The sequence below is a fragment of the Rhipicephalus microplus genome, chromosome X, assembly GCF_043290135.1.
Source record: "Rhipicephalus microplus isolate Deutch F79 chromosome X, USDA_Rmic, whole genome shotgun sequence".
In the NCBI taxonomy this organism is placed as follows: domain Eukaryota; kingdom Metazoa; phylum Arthropoda; class Arachnida; order Ixodida; family Ixodidae; genus Rhipicephalus; species Rhipicephalus microplus.
The window spans coordinates 230,308,051-230,326,109 of record NC_134710.1 but is presented as its reverse complement, the minus strand read 5'-3'; the positions used below and the strand labels follow the sequence as shown (position 1 = coordinate 230,326,109).

The 18,059-nt window shown below is 43.9% G+C and overlaps 1 protein-coding gene across 13 annotated transcripts in view; it reads right to left on the bottom strand.

The window, feature by feature from the left end:
- Positions 1–18,059, bottom strand: part of LOC119187847 (protein SCAI) — a 160,688-nt gene that overhangs the window by 85,969 nt on the left and 56,660 nt on the right. For 9 of the 13 annotated variants that reach the window (XM_075878755.1, XM_075878753.1, XM_075878756.1 and 6 more), the window contains exons 9-11: positions 12,358–12,448; positions 11,947–12,101; positions 822–995 (exon numbers count right to left, since the gene is read on the bottom strand). In XM_075878755.1, coding sequence (XP_075734870.1) covers positions 822–995; positions 11,947–12,101; positions 12,358–12,448 — 420 coding nt within the window. The remainder of the gene's footprint in view (positions 1–821; positions 996–11,946; positions 12,102–12,357; positions 12,449–18,059) is intronic. The other 4 variants (XM_075878757.1, XM_075878765.1, XM_075878764.1 and 1 more) reach the window with 1 other exon arrangement.

The following is an 18,059-nucleotide window of genomic DNA, read 5'->3' as shown; positions in this document are numbered from 1 at the left end:
AAAATTTCAGCACAGAACAGTGAAAATATATTTCTGGAAAACCTGAATGTTTTTTTTCTGTGGCATTCTGCGAAAATTCGGGCATAAACAACATAAACAGTTTTTATTTTTAGAGAACCTTCCTCCACAATCCGACATACCACAGCACTGATTTGATTGATTTGTGGGGTTTAACGACCCAAAACCACCATATGATTATGAGAGACGCCGTAGTGGAGGGCTCCGGAAATTTTGACCACCTGTAGTTCTTTAACGTGCACCCAAATCTGAGTACACACTACAACATTTCCGCCTCCATCGGAAATGCAATACTACAGCACTGATTTACCCTATTTCGTGTCCCTGTACTTGGTGTGATTGATTAATGCTCTGTTGCACTGCAGACTGCTAGATTTCTGGTTCGCTCATATGGCTAAGTGACTACCATAGATAGTATTTAATCCTGGGTTTCATGTCTAAACCAGCAAGGCAAAGTTTCATTCTGCTGTAAAGGTTTCTAAAATATCCGTCCGTATCAGTAGCTTTGTGCCACACTTGCATGGATGGAAAAAACTTTTCCTTTCATAAACCTTTCTCCGTCGTGCGAGATTTCTCAAAACTGTTTTACAAAACAAATATGGAAGAAGGCAGGCTCATGAGCAAGCAATAAGCATTATATCAATGCATATGTGCAGCATCTGCCTGCACGTTTTAAAAAATAATATTGCCTCAGCGAGGTGGCTCCGCTAAGTAAGTCTCTACACTACTGCATCTACAGTGAATATGTTTTTGTTTGTTTTCCCTGAAACCTACAGGTATAGAAGTTATGAATAAGAACACACCTATGCTGCGGGAGCGTATGAGGACGCGGCTGGCCTCTGCCATAAAGCGGTTAAGATGACCCAGGGCCTTGTCCCAAAGGGAGACTGGCACATCGACTACATGGCACACGAAACACAGGGCTGTCAAAGGACTGTGCAGGAACAGTGTCAGCAAGTTGCCCTTGTGCTGTTGGTCTGCATAAAAAGACAAAGCAAAGCACAGCACAGAATGACTCTCGTCATCAAAGACCAGAATCCATAGCAAATGATAGCAACAAGAGATGGGTGGAGGGAAGGGGAGAGCAGAAATGTGAGCAAACAAGAGGAACATGAACAAGCTTTGTTTTCAGATATTGAGCGATACCTTTTTTTCTCTCTCAATGTTTATTCTCCCTTTCCATATCAAATCTGTGACATAATAACTAAAGATGTGCAAATATTTGAAATTTCGAATATTTTTTCTATTCAATTTGCACTGAAATTTGACTATTCGAAACTATTCAAACTTCCCGAAGACAAATGCAGGCGTCTAACAGTAGTCTTACTGTTAGACGCCACGCCGAGATGAGGCAACCGATCAATGGGCCTAACAGCAGCGAGACAGCAGCCAGCTGTTTCAGCAGCAGCTGCAGCAGCACGAGCCTCCGCCACAACAAACGTCTTCTTCGTCGTTTTTAGAGTAGAGCCCGCATTTGTCACTACAATGACTCCCCGGTGCAAAATGAGCCATTCTGGCAACCTATGACACAGACAGGAATGGTGGGTCGTAGTGAAGTTTTAGACGGTCGACGTGCACAGTTTCGCGCCCGCGGGGCCGTTGACCTGTTGTAGGTGGCTGAATAAGTTCAACCATGTAGTTGACTGGCGATGTCTGGCGCAGGATCCGGTGCGGACTGTCATACTTGGGTATGAACTTTGAGCAAAGGCCTGGGGCAGATGATGGTACGCGGAGCCACATGATTGTTCCAGGCGCGTATGACGAAGAGGATGAGCGTCGGTCATGGGAGTGCTTCTGGGGAGCCTGATCGTGCGGCGTAAGCGAACGTGTGAGCTGCCGACATTCTTCAGCATATGGGTGGCTTCTGCCAAAGTCGTCGATTCTGAAGGGTCTGGGCGATACAGAAGGATGGTGTCCAAGAACGATGAAGGTTCCCGACCATAAAGAAGTAAGAACGGGGAGAACCCAGTTTTAAATTGAATTGCGCTGTTCTAAGCGTAAGTAAGTAACGAATGGCAGTATGTGATCCCAGTTCGTATGGTCATCAGAAACATACATAGAGAGCATGTCACCCAGCGTGCGATTAAATCGCTCGGTCATCCCATTGGTTTGGAGGTGATATGCGGTGGCTGTTCGATGCACGATGTTGCATTTGCGTAGGAGGGCTTCTACAGCTTCCGACAAGAAGGAACGCCCACAGTCACTGAGAAACTCGCGGGGTCCACCATGCCAAAGGACGAGGTTGTGTAGAATGAACAAGCCGACTTCACGCGCAGTGGCCTCGGTAAGCACCGAAGTTTCGACGTAGCGCGTAAGGTGGTCCACGGCTACGATGACCCAGCGGTTTCCATTTGGTGTGTATGATAGGGGACCGTACAAGTCGATTCTGATGCGGCCAAAAGGCCGAGAATAACAAGGCAGTGGCTGGAGTGGCCCCGTGGTTGTGCGAGGGAAGCTCTTCTGGCGTTGGCACAAGGATCTTGAAAGGACGTACTGCCTAACAAAGCGGTACACTCCGTGCCAGTAATATCGAATTTGTAGGCGAGCGTACGACTTCACTACACCTGCGTGGGCGCATTGCGGATCCACGTGGAAGGAGGCACACAGGTCAGAACCGTAGGTGGCGAGAGATTACCAGCAACTATTTGCGGTCATCAGACAGGTAGTTTCGTTAGTACAGAAGACCGTCACGGATGGTAAAATGGCGAGCAGTTCGTCAAAGTAAACGGTCGTCGGTACGTGGAGACGTCTGAGACAGGTTCTCCAAGAGAGACGCTATCCATGGATCCTGGCGTTGCTCAGCGGACATGTCGGCATGTTAAAGTGAAGAACATTCGCAGCTGCAAACAGACGCTGTAACGTAATCGTGGGGAAGTGGCGAGCAAGAAGAGCGTCGGTGTCCGTATGCTTGCGGTCTGACCGATAAATTACAGGAGTGTCGTAACCTTGGAGGCGTAGTGCCCAGCGAGCTAGGCGACCAGATGGGTCTTTTATTGACGACAACGAACACGATGTGTGGTGATCAGTCACGACGTCAAATGGGCGGCCATATACGTAAGGTCAGAATTTCATGATTGCCCAAACAATGGCAAGGCATTCTTTCTTGGTGGCTGAATACTTCTTTTTTGCTTTAGTGAGAGGTACTGGGATCGATACCCAGCACCTCCACCAAATGTACGAATACTGTTAGACGCCACACCAGGGTGAGGCAACCATCTAATGGGCCTAACAGCAGCGAAACAGCAGCCAGCGGTTTCAGCAGCAGCTTCAGCAGCACGAGCCTCTGCCACAACAAACGCCTTCTTTGTGGTTCCTATAGCAGAGCCCGTATTTGTCACTACACTTACAATAATTGCAGCCTCTCACATATGCTCTCAACTTTTGTGGGACCACTGCATTCGAACGTCTATCATATAAGGTCCACGGCTTTCCCCACGGGACAAAGTTGTAAATTTTTGTGTTTTCTTTAGTTGTATTGCTGTTAATTGTGTCGTTTAACCACTAGACTTTCAATTTCAGCATAGTTTGCCGATTTTCCGATAGGCGGTGATACCTGAGAAAAAGATTTGTGGGTAGTGGTGGCAGTAAACGTAGCGAACCATGGCATCAGGCTCGCGTAAGGCAGCGCGAAGAAACCGACATGCATCACCTGATTTCACTGCTTCGACAATAGTTTTGTTTTGCGATGAGTCGAGCAGCAAAGAGTCCAAAGATTACTTTGACGGTTCGGCTTTTGTTTAAGAGAGCGATTTGGATCAACCTGGGACTTCAGCCAGTACTCGTAGGTGAGTAGTTTCACAATCTATTTCTTGCAAGTAGCCAAGTTTGTTCACATTAGTTTATTTGAGTTTTATAGAGCCTCAAAAAACTTAACATCAGCTTCTCAATCTTGACAATTTCAGACCAGAGTGCACTGCTTCACCTCCTCCACACCATCTGTGAGGCATGCATTCCACAAGCGAGAAAAAGCAGAGAGGTGCAAGAATGCCAAGCTCTGTTGTGAGAATAAGAAAAGTGATCTGATAACAAATGTTTTTTACAAATGTTTTTTACTACTGCGTGGAACTGTTTTGTTGAGTGGCACAAGCACCACTGGGCATGAATACAGCACTTTTTTAAGCACGCTAAAAAAGTATTGCAGATATGAGTACCAAACTTTTTCCAATATAAAAAAAGAGAGAATGAGCTATACTAAATTTTTTTAAACTGTAGAATTTTGTATCAAGTATTCTTGTTGAAACCAACTTTTTTTTAGGTTTCTTCAACAAGTCTTCCAAAGGACAGTCTTATTATTACTATGTAAAACCTTCAATTTGTACGAAAAGCCATTACATCAGCTTCATTTTGATGTAACTGAAATATATCACCAAGGCTTGATTTATTAATAAGAAACATTTTCCGATTGCCTCGTTTTTACATGGCCCCACAAGAGTTCATTCAAAGAGCATTCTGTTTATTACCTATTAGCTTCAATATTCAGCCTATATGTCTACATCAGCATTTACAAGGCATCTGTTGTATCGATGGCAAGGACAAGGCTGTGACAAATGTAGCGTCTTGCCTGTAGGTCAGTTCAACTGCCACTGATAGATCCCGCATGCATTTTGCACACATAACTATCATTAAGCACAATGAGCTCTAGAATATTGCCATACCGCTTGTGATCAATATAGTTATCATGCCTTGCAGTTCAGCAGACTCCCGTTAAGATGAATTTCAGGGGTGGAAGCGGGCTTCAGCCTTTTAGAGCAGCTTTGTGAGCTGCTCTAAAATGAATAATGCATGCAGTTTTGGAGCAGGAACCCGAGAGTTTTGGAGCAGCTCAGGAGCACCAAAAGGCGCGTTTTGGAGCATCAAAATTCAGTTTCGGAGCAAATTTCTTGGGTCACAGGTCCCTGTTAATTACAACTTTTCGCTTTCTGGTAAATACAAAAAATGTCAGTAGTATTTACTAAGCATGCAATGCTGATCAAGCAACCAAACCTACACTAAACTGATACATACTAAACCTTAACACATCAAAGCTGAAAGCACAGCACATCAAAAAAAAAAAAAAAACATAAGCGGTGCTCTGGATAGCTACTACACATCCGACGAATTAAAAATTTAATGTTAAAATGTTGCAATGTTCAAAATTTGATTAAAACACGGCATCCAACATGAACAGCAACTCAAAACTAGAGATGAGCCAATATAATAAAAGTTATCTTCATACTAAACCATAAGGCTCAATAAAAACCAATGTAAAAAAACTTGTGTTCCGGTTATTAAAGTTCCACAGCCGACATGAGAACAGTGAGAAAATTTAGATCAGCTCGCCGCGCTATCGCTATGCAATGAAGTGAAAAATTTTTCATTGATGAATATTCGACAGGTTTTCGCCGGCGCCACCATGTTCAGCGTAGACTACCAAGTTTATAACATTCCCCACGCATCGTTCGTTCTACCCGAGCGTAAAATCGCACAAGCTGGGATGATGAGGGCTGTTCAAGCAGATATTGAATGAGGCAGGTGATCTCTGCTGCTCGTAGGATGCACGTGATATCAACCATCGCGTGTTAGATGTGTTCTGGAATGCTCAAGTAGAAAGGAAACACGCCGCCCCCCTTGACCGAGCATATATATACGTGGGGGAAAGCAAGAGGTCGCTTGAGCAGAAGTGGTGAAGTTTTATTCTAAGGACGTGGTTGCCATAGCTGTTGCACACGCTATCGGCAAGCATCATCACACGGCTCGTAAACCGTTTTACATGGTGTGTGCTCAATGAAAAGAGATTCTGCGATAAGAGCACTTCTCCCTGGAGCGGCCATACTCTTACACCAGCGTTTTGTAGAGTGTCACGATGTCAGATCCAAAACAGTTCACTGTCAGCCTTCGTACTGTCACGAGGCTGAGATGTTAACGAAGGCAGCAACCGCTGTTTTCATGAGTGAACTTTTTGTTTGGGCAAATCTGTGCCTGGAAACCGAAATGTCACTCTAAAAGCAATACAAGCTGTAGACTGATAGCAGCAAACATAAAACGTCAGCCATCTATAATCTGCTAAGCAGCAAAGTGCGTCGGCATTTACACATATGCAATCGAAGATTCCAGCGTTATCGCTATCGGCCACGTAAATTCCAGAACAAACTGTCACGTACGCATTGTGCACGTAAATCTCATCAGAAGGTCCTAAGATTATCTAGATGGTTTCCAGTCATTCGGGAACGGTTTGCGCTAGGCAGCTTTACATGCGTAATGGTGTGGCTCACGCACTTTTACCCATGGGCGGAACACAAGATGCCCGTGGGTATGTTGTACATTTGCACTTTTACAGGGTAGGACGGTAATGGCAGAAACCTGTCGAGAGTGCCCATATATTTCCTATTGCAATAAGAATAGCCGTGAGCAGAGTTCCCCTACAGAGGGAAGGGGTGAAGGCTCGTTTCACACTAGTGTACAACCATTACAACATTACTAATTGTTGCTATTGCAGTCATCGCTTCGGCGGTGAAACTGATGTTTATATTTTTCAGTTTGTATGATTTCGCGGTCTCCACCGCAGAGCAGGAGCAGTGCTTGGCGGTTCTTCGGCAACGCAGTGGCAAATATTTAGCAACACTGCCACCTTTATAGTTTCACTAACACGTTTGCAGTTAAAATATATAAAGTCGCATAATGAGGTATGCACACGAACGCCACCTTAACAAGATTTATGCATTCAGTTCATGGGGCGCTATATTCATGAATTACCCGAAATATGACGAGACTGAAGTAATTAAATATGGACGCGGTTGCGTCCTTTGTGTAGCCCACGCGTGTTGCTCGGTACAGTCGAGCCCACATATAATGGCCCCACTTAAAACGAACTTTTGCTTAAAAGGAACAATATCCGCGTGACCGTGAAAATATACATTCGTTCAAAGACACAAAATCGCACTTATAACGAACGTCTCCGAGCGCCACCGATTGATTACAGCGAACGGGGTCGGCGCTAAGCATGCCCTCCACACGCGTGCGAAAGCATAAAAACAGCTATTATTTGCGCAGAACAAATCGTGAAATATCAAAGTCGGTGAGGCAACGCGAACCCGCCGGCGCAAGAAAACGATTTTTTGACCACGACTGCCAATTCTTTGAACACCGCCGCGCGCGCCGATCCAGGTGGCCGTGCTTTGACTTTTGCGCGCGGAGGCACTCTTTCAAGTTTTTCTACGCGCGCGTTTCGCAGACCTTTCAAGCAAGCTTCTCGACATACCTCATTCCCGCGTGTTTTGGTTTTCAAGGTCACCCTCCCATCGTGTTCTTCCCTCTCTTCACTCTATCGCAACTCCTTGCCCTTCTCTCCAAAATCTGCTCTCCTCTTTTGATCACAACCCCTCATCTCCACCACTCCGCGACGCCAGCCGCGCTGGCTCGAGTTAGTTTCGTTTTCTGACTAGAAATGGGCCCAGAGCTGTTCCGTGCGTTCTAGCATGTGTGTCGCGTGTGCGCATCTTGCTCGATCTTGGTGTGCGTGTGTGATCAGGATGGCAGAAGGGAGGACTTGCAGGCTTTTTCCTGCTGCTCAACAAAACGTCAAAAGTGGGACCACTTGGCTTGAGCGTAATTCGCGCGTCAGGTGACACATTGAGGAGCGCTTGCTTATAGTTGTTGACCACCTGGCAGCCAACTTGCCGCTTCGGATGTCCCGGTATTCGGTTGTGGAGATGGTGAATATTTCGTGGGCGGTGGTGACGACTACATGCGCATGAAACTGTTTTCGCGAGGCCGACTTCGTCGACGTCGGGCCCGATTTGTGGCAGCGCGCCGTCGACTCCGACATGAGAGAACGGGTGGAACATCTGTTACGATAGTTTTATTACGGCCGATGATGATGCCGACACCGTGGAACCGTGCACCGATTAGGGCATTGTGAATGAAGTACGTACATGACAAGAGCAATTCGGAGAAATCGAATTGCGAGAACGACGGAACTATGCAGTCCCCTATGCAGCTTATGCCACGGACCTCGGCGAACAAGCACGCTGCTGTTTGAAATAAACTACAGACCGCCCTTATCGCTTCTGGTCTTCGAAACACGTGCATCATGGAGTTTTTTTGGGCAAAAAAGTTTGTGTTTTCACTCGCAACTTTTTTAAAAGCTGTGTTTCATTTACTACGAACTTCAATATACAGCGAACCGATGCAGCGTCAGGCTCAGGTTCATTATAAGCGGGCTCGACTGCAGATGATAAAACTCGACTAAATTGGGCGTTGCACATGCAAATTGCAGTTTGGGCGCAGCGTGGAGCAGCAGGTCAGCTTGGTGCAGAATGGCACGATTGGCGCAGCACTTCCGCCCCTGAATTTGAATGGACAATAATTATTTGTTCGTCTTAGTCTTATCAGGAGCTCGGCTTATCAGAAGTGCCCTCAAAAATGAAATGCTAACATGGCAAGTGCATCCAAATATGTTGCCTGAAAATAATGCATGGAGTATACTTACAATGATGAGGAAAAAAACAAGAAAAAGCATTTATTTAGCTCAGCTTGATAAAAATTATGCTTTCAAGCAGAGTATTTACATGAATATAACGAGCATTCGATTGTGGAAGATCATAATAAATATGTTCATCAATAAATGACTACCATATTTTAACAAGAAAACTGTTACACGACCCTATTTTGGCGATTGAAAAAGAAAAAAGGGAGAGACAAGTACAATTTTCCTTCAAACAATGAGAAATTTATTCTCCTCGCTATTCACTTTATGCGAGCCTGTTTTACTGGCTTTGATACGACTTTTAAACCTCAATTGCATGCTGTTACCTTGACAAAGCCAATATATACCAAGTTGCTCAAGAAAGTCTGCAAGCTTTTCTTTGAGGTTCTGATATTTTTTTTTTATTTTCAGCCCACAGTAACTTTTTCTGATTGACGTGCAGCTGAAGATCTCCATTTGTGCTACTTGTGGTAAAAGTCTTGGGCACACAAGAAAGACCCGACACAGCTATATTTAGAGTGCAAAATAAATGTCCTATGTCGTGCACTTTCATAAAGAAAATAGCACATCACAATTTGCACTTCACTGTTAACAGATACGATGTGCACAGTCCCTATGCGAAACAACGCGAACTGACCACTTCTGCTCAGGCACTATTATATGACAGCAACACAATGCATCTGGGCCCTCTGATAGGAGTGCTAGCGCTGCAAACATTGTTTTGGTCAATGTTACTAGATCCTGCCAGTTCTCCAACTGCAGAGCTCTGCTTGACCCTGTTCCGTTGCTTGACTCCGCGTGGGGGCCCGACGGAGTTTGCCCGGCCAGTTGCAAAAAGCCGCGACAGACACGGACGGCCGCACGACCGTTGCGAACAGCCCGCTGCAGTGTACTTGGTAACGTTTGCGCGAGTACCCGCAGTCGTTTGTGGACGTGCTGGCAAGTGTATGAACTATACCACGCTGTTTCGTGCCCGGGTGTGTAAAAGTGGGTACAATTCCGTTCTGCCTTCGGGGAACCAAATGTTGTGCTCGTTTCTGTGGAAGGCACATTAAAGACCGTTAGAGAAGCTCAAAGGTTAAAAAGAGCTAGTTTGTGCACGGAGATTGAAGCTGGGCTACTGGAAATGAGATCATTGCCATATGTATTACTCCTTACCAAATGAGTAATGAGCACAGCTACTTCAAAGGTTCACCAGACGACATAGTTGTGTACTAAATCTAGATATGTTGTACACAAAATAACCAAGCATGAAGAATGCCACTTTTGTCTACAGGGCGTCAGTTCAGAAGCTCCGGTCATTGGCTCTGATGCATACTTAGCTACATACCGGAGCTTCAAGAAAGGAAGCATTAGGCACCCCAGCATAAAGATGCTACACTTCATGCAAGTTCCATACGAATCTATTTCATTTTCTCTTGATAAGAAAGGTCTCTGTGCGGACCTGTTTTGGAAGGTCTTGGACGAGTCGGATGAGTGCGATGTGAGGAGGCTGGATTGCGACCAGCACAATCCCACGTTCACGTGCCAGGACCTCTATTTTTTCATCGTGACACAATTGGATTTTTACGCCAGGGATGTCAACCGACACCTTTAAATCTGCAAGAAAGTTGCCATCGCTACCAAGAAAGCTCGCCTATTGTGAAACCGTTGAACATTTGCATTGTGTGCGTGTGTCTTCGGCCTTGGCAATAAACGCATTTTGCGGCACCGAGAATAAAAGGTGCTCTTTTTTGCTCAGCCTTTGTTTTTCAGTAACGAATGTCCCCAAACATTGGTCGCACGTTTGGGGGCAGCTTTGCCGCTATAGTTTTGCTTCTCAATCTGCTCTCTCTCTCTCTCTCTCACACACACGCATGCACGCACGCACACACACACACAGTTTATTGCTACAGTGTATTTTTTGTGTGAATTCTTGTCATGTTGCTTTAGCACAGTGTGACGTTAGGAGAGTTGGTGCATAGCTTAATAAAATATTTGTGGCACATCTGATACTAGCAAGGAAAAAAAAGGGAGGAGACAAGATAGGGCACCAGACTTTCAACGCGTTTATTTTCCACACATCATTGAAATATATATGCTTCTAGAATGCGCACAAAGAGGGGGTGCAGCACAAGTGACTATCACATTGCACGCACGAAAACCCAAACAGAATAAAGCAATCGCACAGCACTTTCTAGAAACAGGTATTTCTTTTTGTACAAAGTGATCGACGGGACTTTGACAGATTTGTTTCCCTTCATTTGTATGTGATATGCCTCAAGTACTTCACGTGCGAACGTTTCCCTGCTTCGTCCTAACACACGCGTCTATCACTTTTTATGTTATCTCTCACGCGTACTTTGCCCCGCGAATGCGGAGGGGGAGAGGGGGTTAGATGCTTTTGCGCGCCCGCGCTTATCCTTCGGTGGAGAGAATCGCGCGCCTTTGACTTTGACCGGAACGATTGCGTTTGCTCTTTTCACACAGTCCCTTCACGTTAAAACCACACTGATACTCGCAGAGATAGCAACTGCACCAGCGATCGCGACGGCCCTCAAAATTCAAGTTTATTATTGCTACTTGAGCGATTCCCCCCTCCCCACATTGTTTTATGCTCGTTTTAAGACAAGTGGTTTACTTTCTGTTTGAGCATTCCATGGTAGTTCTAACATGTGGGAGATGTTATGCACTTTCCAGGAGATAGGGATGGGCAGACTCATGTGAGCTCTGCTTCAACAGCGCTCACATGCTTTTACCCGCTTGTGAAAGTTACAATGCGCGGCGGCATGTTGTCAATTTGGACTAGTTGGGGAACATGGCGACAACAGAAAGAAGCCGCCGAGAGGGTCCATATAATTGCTATCGCAATAATAACGCACTTTTTTACTGTAAACTGAGTGTTTGGGGTTAGCTCTGCTTGCAGTCCCCCTTTTGTTTAATTTGTGCATTTATTTTCCGAATTTTCGTACCGAACCTCCATTTAGAGAAAACCTCTTTATAAAAAATTTTACTGATTTTACTGGGAATTTATCAATTTCGTTATATTCAGGTTTAACTGAGGTGAGGATATCGTGACTCCCGCGACTTACGTTAGAAGCGGTCTATACTGTAAATTCATTATATAAAGCTTATTTAAAAAATCAGTAACACTTATAATTTTGGTCATGTGAGTTAGAAGCATCATTTAATGATACAAAATTACCAACTGATGAAGCTGTACCTGTAACTTTTACAATATGCAGAAGTGTTTCTGGCAATCCGTTTTGACATCTCAGCATGTATTAAAATGTTTAATACTGTTAATTGCTTGTGAAATGCATCACAAGATGTACGTTCCTCCTCCATCACAAAATAATTTTGCGCAACCCATGAGGCTCATGTCCACCATTCAGTCCATGTTCAATGCATGTATTTTCTAAGACGCATGTCCCAGCAGCTGCAGAGCCATGTCAATAATGTGGTATAGGAGCTGGTGTGCTTACCATGGAAAGCAGGTGGCACATCTTCAGGAGACATGAGCGCAACCAGTGGCTGACCAAAAAAGCGCGGCATGTGCTGGAACACATGGCTGTTGTCGCTATCCATGATGAGGAAGAGTGGCTTCCGCGTGTACGGATACAGGTCACCAGGGTACAGACTGGGTCCATGCGTTCCCATTAGTAGGAGCCGACAGCCGGAGTAAGGCCAGACAGGAAAAAGGTCAGATTAGAAAAAAGAAAGAAAAAAGGAAACTCAGCCCCACATCACAAGAAGAGACATGCAAACAAGATACGAAAGATCAGAGGTGCACCACAGATGGTGCCAGGAAAATATAAAGAACTACAAAAAAAAAGAAAGAAAGGGAGACATATGGCGTCAATAAATGAAAAAATGCAGCTCCCTATAGGTCTCACCAGTGCATATCTTTGAGCTGGATGTTGCGCTTGTTGGAGTGATCCGGTTCTCGTTTGCTGTTGGTGGTCACTCCACCATAGTCATAACCAACTGCATTGAATGAAACATGGGACTTGTAAATGTCATTACTCAGCAGTTAAAAATTTATGCAGCAAAGATGCAATATTGATTTTTTTGGCAAAATTCTTTTCTACCAATGACATCAGAAACTGTGACACACTTATCATCAATGACCTCATGCTAACTGATTAATCTTATTTTTCTTTAGAGCACAAGTTACAATACAAACAAAAGTGATGATAGGCAGTGCTCAAGGCATGTCCACTTAAATGACATAAGACCACTTAGGATTATCACAAGCCGTGATATCTGTGCAAAAAGTTGCATCGAAATGCCTTGGCATTCTCTATCACGTATTATTTTCCCACACAACCTTGCTCACACACTCCAGAAAGGTATGCAATTATTTATGTAATGAATTATTTACAGTACCCTCAAGATAGAACCAGCACCTCCTCTGGCCCTATCCTGCTCTTGCCCATTCTAGCCTTTGAGTGGGCCTTGAGGTCATGGGGGAGAGAACCCATCATGTAGCGCCTCACGACGGGAATAATATGAAGTAATTTTTGTTCAGTTGTGTACAGATCCATGGGGCAGCTGCTTGCATTCCTCATGTTTACAGAGTTGGCAGTCACGCTGGCTCTGTAAAATATACAGTGTTTTGAGCCAGCGCGTTGCCGTTCGTGGCGTTATAGGGCAACCAATGGGAAAGTGTCACTGCGACAATACTGCACGCGCTGACTTTATGAGCGCTATGAAGCAGCGGGGGCATTACTTCAAGCCACAAAGAAGGAGCACGAACGAGAAAATCTGACACACGTATGATATTGAAGAGGGAAACGTGTCTATTGCATCTCCGTGGGAAAGTGCTCAAATGCACGTGTGACGCAAGCAGCCCTACCCAACATGTAGCATTGCAACAAAACCACTCCCTGAACTAAGGCAGACAGACGGCTCCCGTTTTGCACTGGCATTGAAAGAAATCAAGGATATGTTGGTAGAACACACGAAAGAGGGGCAGGGCTACATATAGAAAACTTAACAGAAATATTGGAGTATTTTGAATGGTAATAAATGCATTACTACTTGCAAATACCGAATTTAGAGTAACAATAACAAAGGTCATATAATGCAATACTGACACGAAGGTTGTAAGATTATTGTGCAGTTAACTAAAGTAGTTTGTTTGACCAGGCTGTTCGCACACCTGGACCCCTTTGAAAAAATGTTTTGCTGGAGTCGTTGACACTTAACACGAAAGAGGGGCAGGGCTACATATAGAAAGCTTAACAGAAATATTCGAGTATTTGAAATATTAATAAATTCATTACTTCTTGCAAATACCGAATTTACATAACAATAACAAAGGTCATATAATGCAATACTGACACGAAGGTCGTAAAATTAATGTGCAGTTAACTAAAGTAGTTTGTTTGACCAGGCTGTTCGCACACTTGGACCCCTTCGAAAAAATGTTTTGCTAGAGTCATTGACACTTAAACTGTTATGTATTGTGTACAGCAATGTAGAACTGTTATATGTTGAGCATAACATATAACATATCCTGCTATCCAGAACATGTGTTTGTAAACATTCAGAGCATGCATCATCAGTTAGGACTAGAGCTGTGCAAAAAGCAAAATTTTGGGTCGAAGCAATGAATATTGAAGTATGGGTGCAAATTGAATCGCAGATTATTAGAATATTTCTAAAATATTTTTCTAATACAGTCAAGCCTACATATAACGGCCCCACTTAAAACAAACGATAGCTTAAAACGAACGTACCTGTATGACCTAAAATATACATTATTTCAATGGCCCAAAATCACACTTAACAAACGACTCTGAGCGCCACCATCTTCTCGGGATGCCACTTTCGACCACCGAAAAGCCATCAATGAGGTGCCCATAAACTCAATGTTAAACACCAACCCTGCCTCCGCAGCCCTCTAGCTGTCGCTCTGCCCGATTGCTTAAGGGGCGAAGCTCCTTAAGGTGTAGGCTAGTCCCCCGTCGTCTGTCATAGCAACCCCTAGTACTCTGAGTGCTCACTCAATGACATTCCGGCGCTCGCTCCATTCAAACGCGTAGGATACACATGCTTTAGTGTGATAGGAGACCACTAGATGGTGCATCTGTGCTCGAGTCTAATTGGATGAAGGCGCATCGCTTCCATTTAATCGGATACCGCTTGAGGCATACCTGAGCTCGCTCTCATTGAATGGATGCACTTGCTCCGATGCATGCTAGTGTGCTAGTTATAATGAAGGGGCAATTGAAGCCTCGTCTCACTACCATTTACAAATAAAATTTTGTTACGTATACATACAACATTTGTCACGTCTTTAATGATCGACTGGGCAAATTTCACGGAGGATTCATGATTTGCCTATTTATTTCCGGAGTTTCACTCTCTTATAATCATTCACCCCGTGAACATGTTGTGATTTTTTTTGTTACGCACCCCTCCGTCCTTTGTTCCCCCACTACTCTGAGCACCCCGCATGGCCAGACGAGGCCTGTGTTTTCACACTGCCACCGATCTTTCGGAGGTCGGTCCACTGACTAGTCTCCTCTCAGTTTTTGATCACTGGTCTGGTTAAACTATCGTTGGCATCGCCGGCCTAGAGTGACCAGACCATCTGCCAACACTGTCGGTCGCCGACTGTACCCGATTGCTTACGTCTGTGTCTTGTCTGGATCAATGCCGTATCGTTTCAGTGCATGCACCTGTGCTACCCCACAGACTGATAACCTGCGATTGGTTTCATGTTTAGAACCTGTTGTTGCTCACTTCACACTACGCTCAGCATGCCCTCTGCATGCGTTCGGAAACGTAAGAACGGCTGTTACACAAAACGAATCACGAATAATGAAGTCAGTGGGGCTGCACAAACTCGCCTGTGCCACAATGCGACTCTGTGACCCTTGTGTGTGCAAGCCACTCTCCCAAGTTATCCTCCTTGGGAGTTGCGCGTTTTGTTGACCTTTTCAAGCTAGCTACCCGACCTGCTTTCTTCCCATGTGTTTTGGTTTTCAAGGTCACCTCCCTGCCATACGCTCCCCTCTCTTCACTCTATCGTGCCTGTCTGTCACACGTCTGCTCTCTCCTATTTATCGCAACTCCTTCACCCCTCTCCAATGCTGTGCGACGCCAGCCATACTGGCTTGAATTAAAAAGTTTCTTTTTCTCACTGAAAATAGGCCCAGAGCAGTTCCACCCGTCAGCGCTGTAGCGCGTGTGCATCTTGCTAGCTTTTGGTGTGCATGTGTGGTCTATTGCCACACATGCACACCAAGGGACCATTGGCAATCTGACGACTTTGTCTTCTGGAAATTCGAATGGTTTCCAACAGTAAAATTCCAGCGCAAATTGAATCGAATAAGCAAACACCCCTAGTTAAAGAAGCTGTCTTGACGGTGTACAGAATTTCGCTGATCAATTTATATTAGCTAATTACAATCACGTGGCTAGTTTAACACAAAAAAGGCTACAATGAGTTTCACACATTTGTTTATTTACCTAGACTTTTCAAGCAAATTCTTATCAAGGCACATGTTTATAATGTTGCCTAATACAGTCCAATGTTGCCTTTGGTTAATTCTGGCTTTCCTTCAGGCTTCACAGATTTGGTTGTCCACAGCACTTTCAGATTTCGAATGCCATCAGCTTTAGACAAAATGGTGGCGCAACAAGTTTTTTTGTGCACTGTTGCTACCCGAAGCAGACAATGCAAGACGTGCTCAGATAATGATGTGGCCAGCTCGCGGTCACATGCATTAAACAGCCAATAGAATTGCATACTTTGCTCCTTTTTCGGTAGCTTTTTTTTTTTTTTGCTACTGATGAGCAGGAATTTGAAGACGAAAAAATGCTCTTTCAAACAAGATCAATGTCACAGCTATGGCGTTCGTCACACGGCTGCCCCGCGTCGCAAAAAAAGTGGTGTTTTTCGTCGAAATCTCTGCAAACAGAGCTCAAGAGTCTTCTTTGATGTGATATAACAAGTAAATTATCGCTTTTTGGAGCTTAAAAATTGGCAGAAAGACGGAAAAATGTTCACAAAATATTAATTAAAAAATTTTTTTCTCTGCGATTTTTCGGTCCTACACACTCGGCTGCCTCCTTAATGGCTCCAGGGCTGATTTTTTTAAAATGTAGATTGCTCATCTCTATTTTTACTTGTGATTTTTCTTTTGCCCTAATAGATTTGGGAGAAAGTCATTACTATTGTAGTTTAACAGCTTATTTGCTGCTAATGTTTTTCTAGCAGTATATCTTCATTTATAAGCATAGCAGCTTTTGAAAGACATCCAAATGAGAAAACATAAATGAGCAATTAAGGACGTTATTTTATGCCATTTTGGTATTATTCTTTAACTGAACAGATTTCACATTTATATTTATTGAGTGGTTGATTTTGTTTGAAACGTTTTTTTTTTTTTTGAGTCCCAAAAACTTCGGCCTAAAGCTTTACATTCAAACTGGAATTACTGTTCAAACAATAAAAGCAGGCGAGAGGAATAGCCCCATCATTTCGCCCTACACCCTTCTCATCAAGGAGTTATGTGGCATCCAATCAGATCACAGCTTACATACCATGGTATCAGAAGCTTTTTATATGTTACAGATTTCTTGCCATAAACCACCACTTATCTTTTTGATGGCGTTGCTACTACGGGTCCCACTAACCATGCGAAATGCACATTAGCAAATGACTCCGTGTTGACAAATGAAAGGTCAGAAACAATAAGCCCTTCAGACTGCAAAGACTTTGAATGAAAGCTTATGCAAAATGAGATGCTCTGCATCACCTCATACACACAGCTAGAAATTCCAGGACAAGGATAATTACCCTAAATAGACCGTTGGCCGATGAATGCTCCTTGCATCAATTACAAAAAAAATCAATCAGTAATGCACAAATCTGAGCCACATTGCACAAATATGCATTTCCAACCAATCAAATTGAATACATAGTCTAAAACAGGTGCCTTTGCATACCAGCTGCGAAAAAATGGAGAGTAACATAGCAAGTGGCATGAAAACTGCATTCAAGGTCAAATTAAAATTTCAAAAGCTTCGACTTTGTTGGCATTGCTGGTGCTACTGCCTTCATTAGGCTATACTGTAAGAAAGCAAAGAATAAAAACAACAGGCATATACTTCGGCACATAGCAACATTTTAAAACTCTTTACAGTAAAAAAGCTCGCCAATTCAGATTTCCTGGGACCGGAAAAAATGCAAATGAACTGTATGCCAAGTTATTTGTATTATCAAGGAAACAATCAGCAGGTGTATATTAAATCAATGCAATCAGCAGGTGTATATTAAATCAATGCATTTTCATTTTCATGATGAATACAAAAATACAGCACTTATTTTGCATAGGACCAGTCTAAAAGCAACAATTTTCATCATTCCCGACTTAAATGCCATGAGAAATGCGAAGCGGGCTAGTTGGTAGCTCATATTCAGCAAGTTTTCTAGTAGTGCATGTAAAAGGTAGGAAGAAATGAAGGCATATATATAGAGACAGAGCGCTAACTTCCAACATAGTTAATTCTCAGAAACCAGGGAACATTTATTCACTTGTCTGACGAGTCACAGTCCTGTGAGCACGGTGAATAAAGCAAC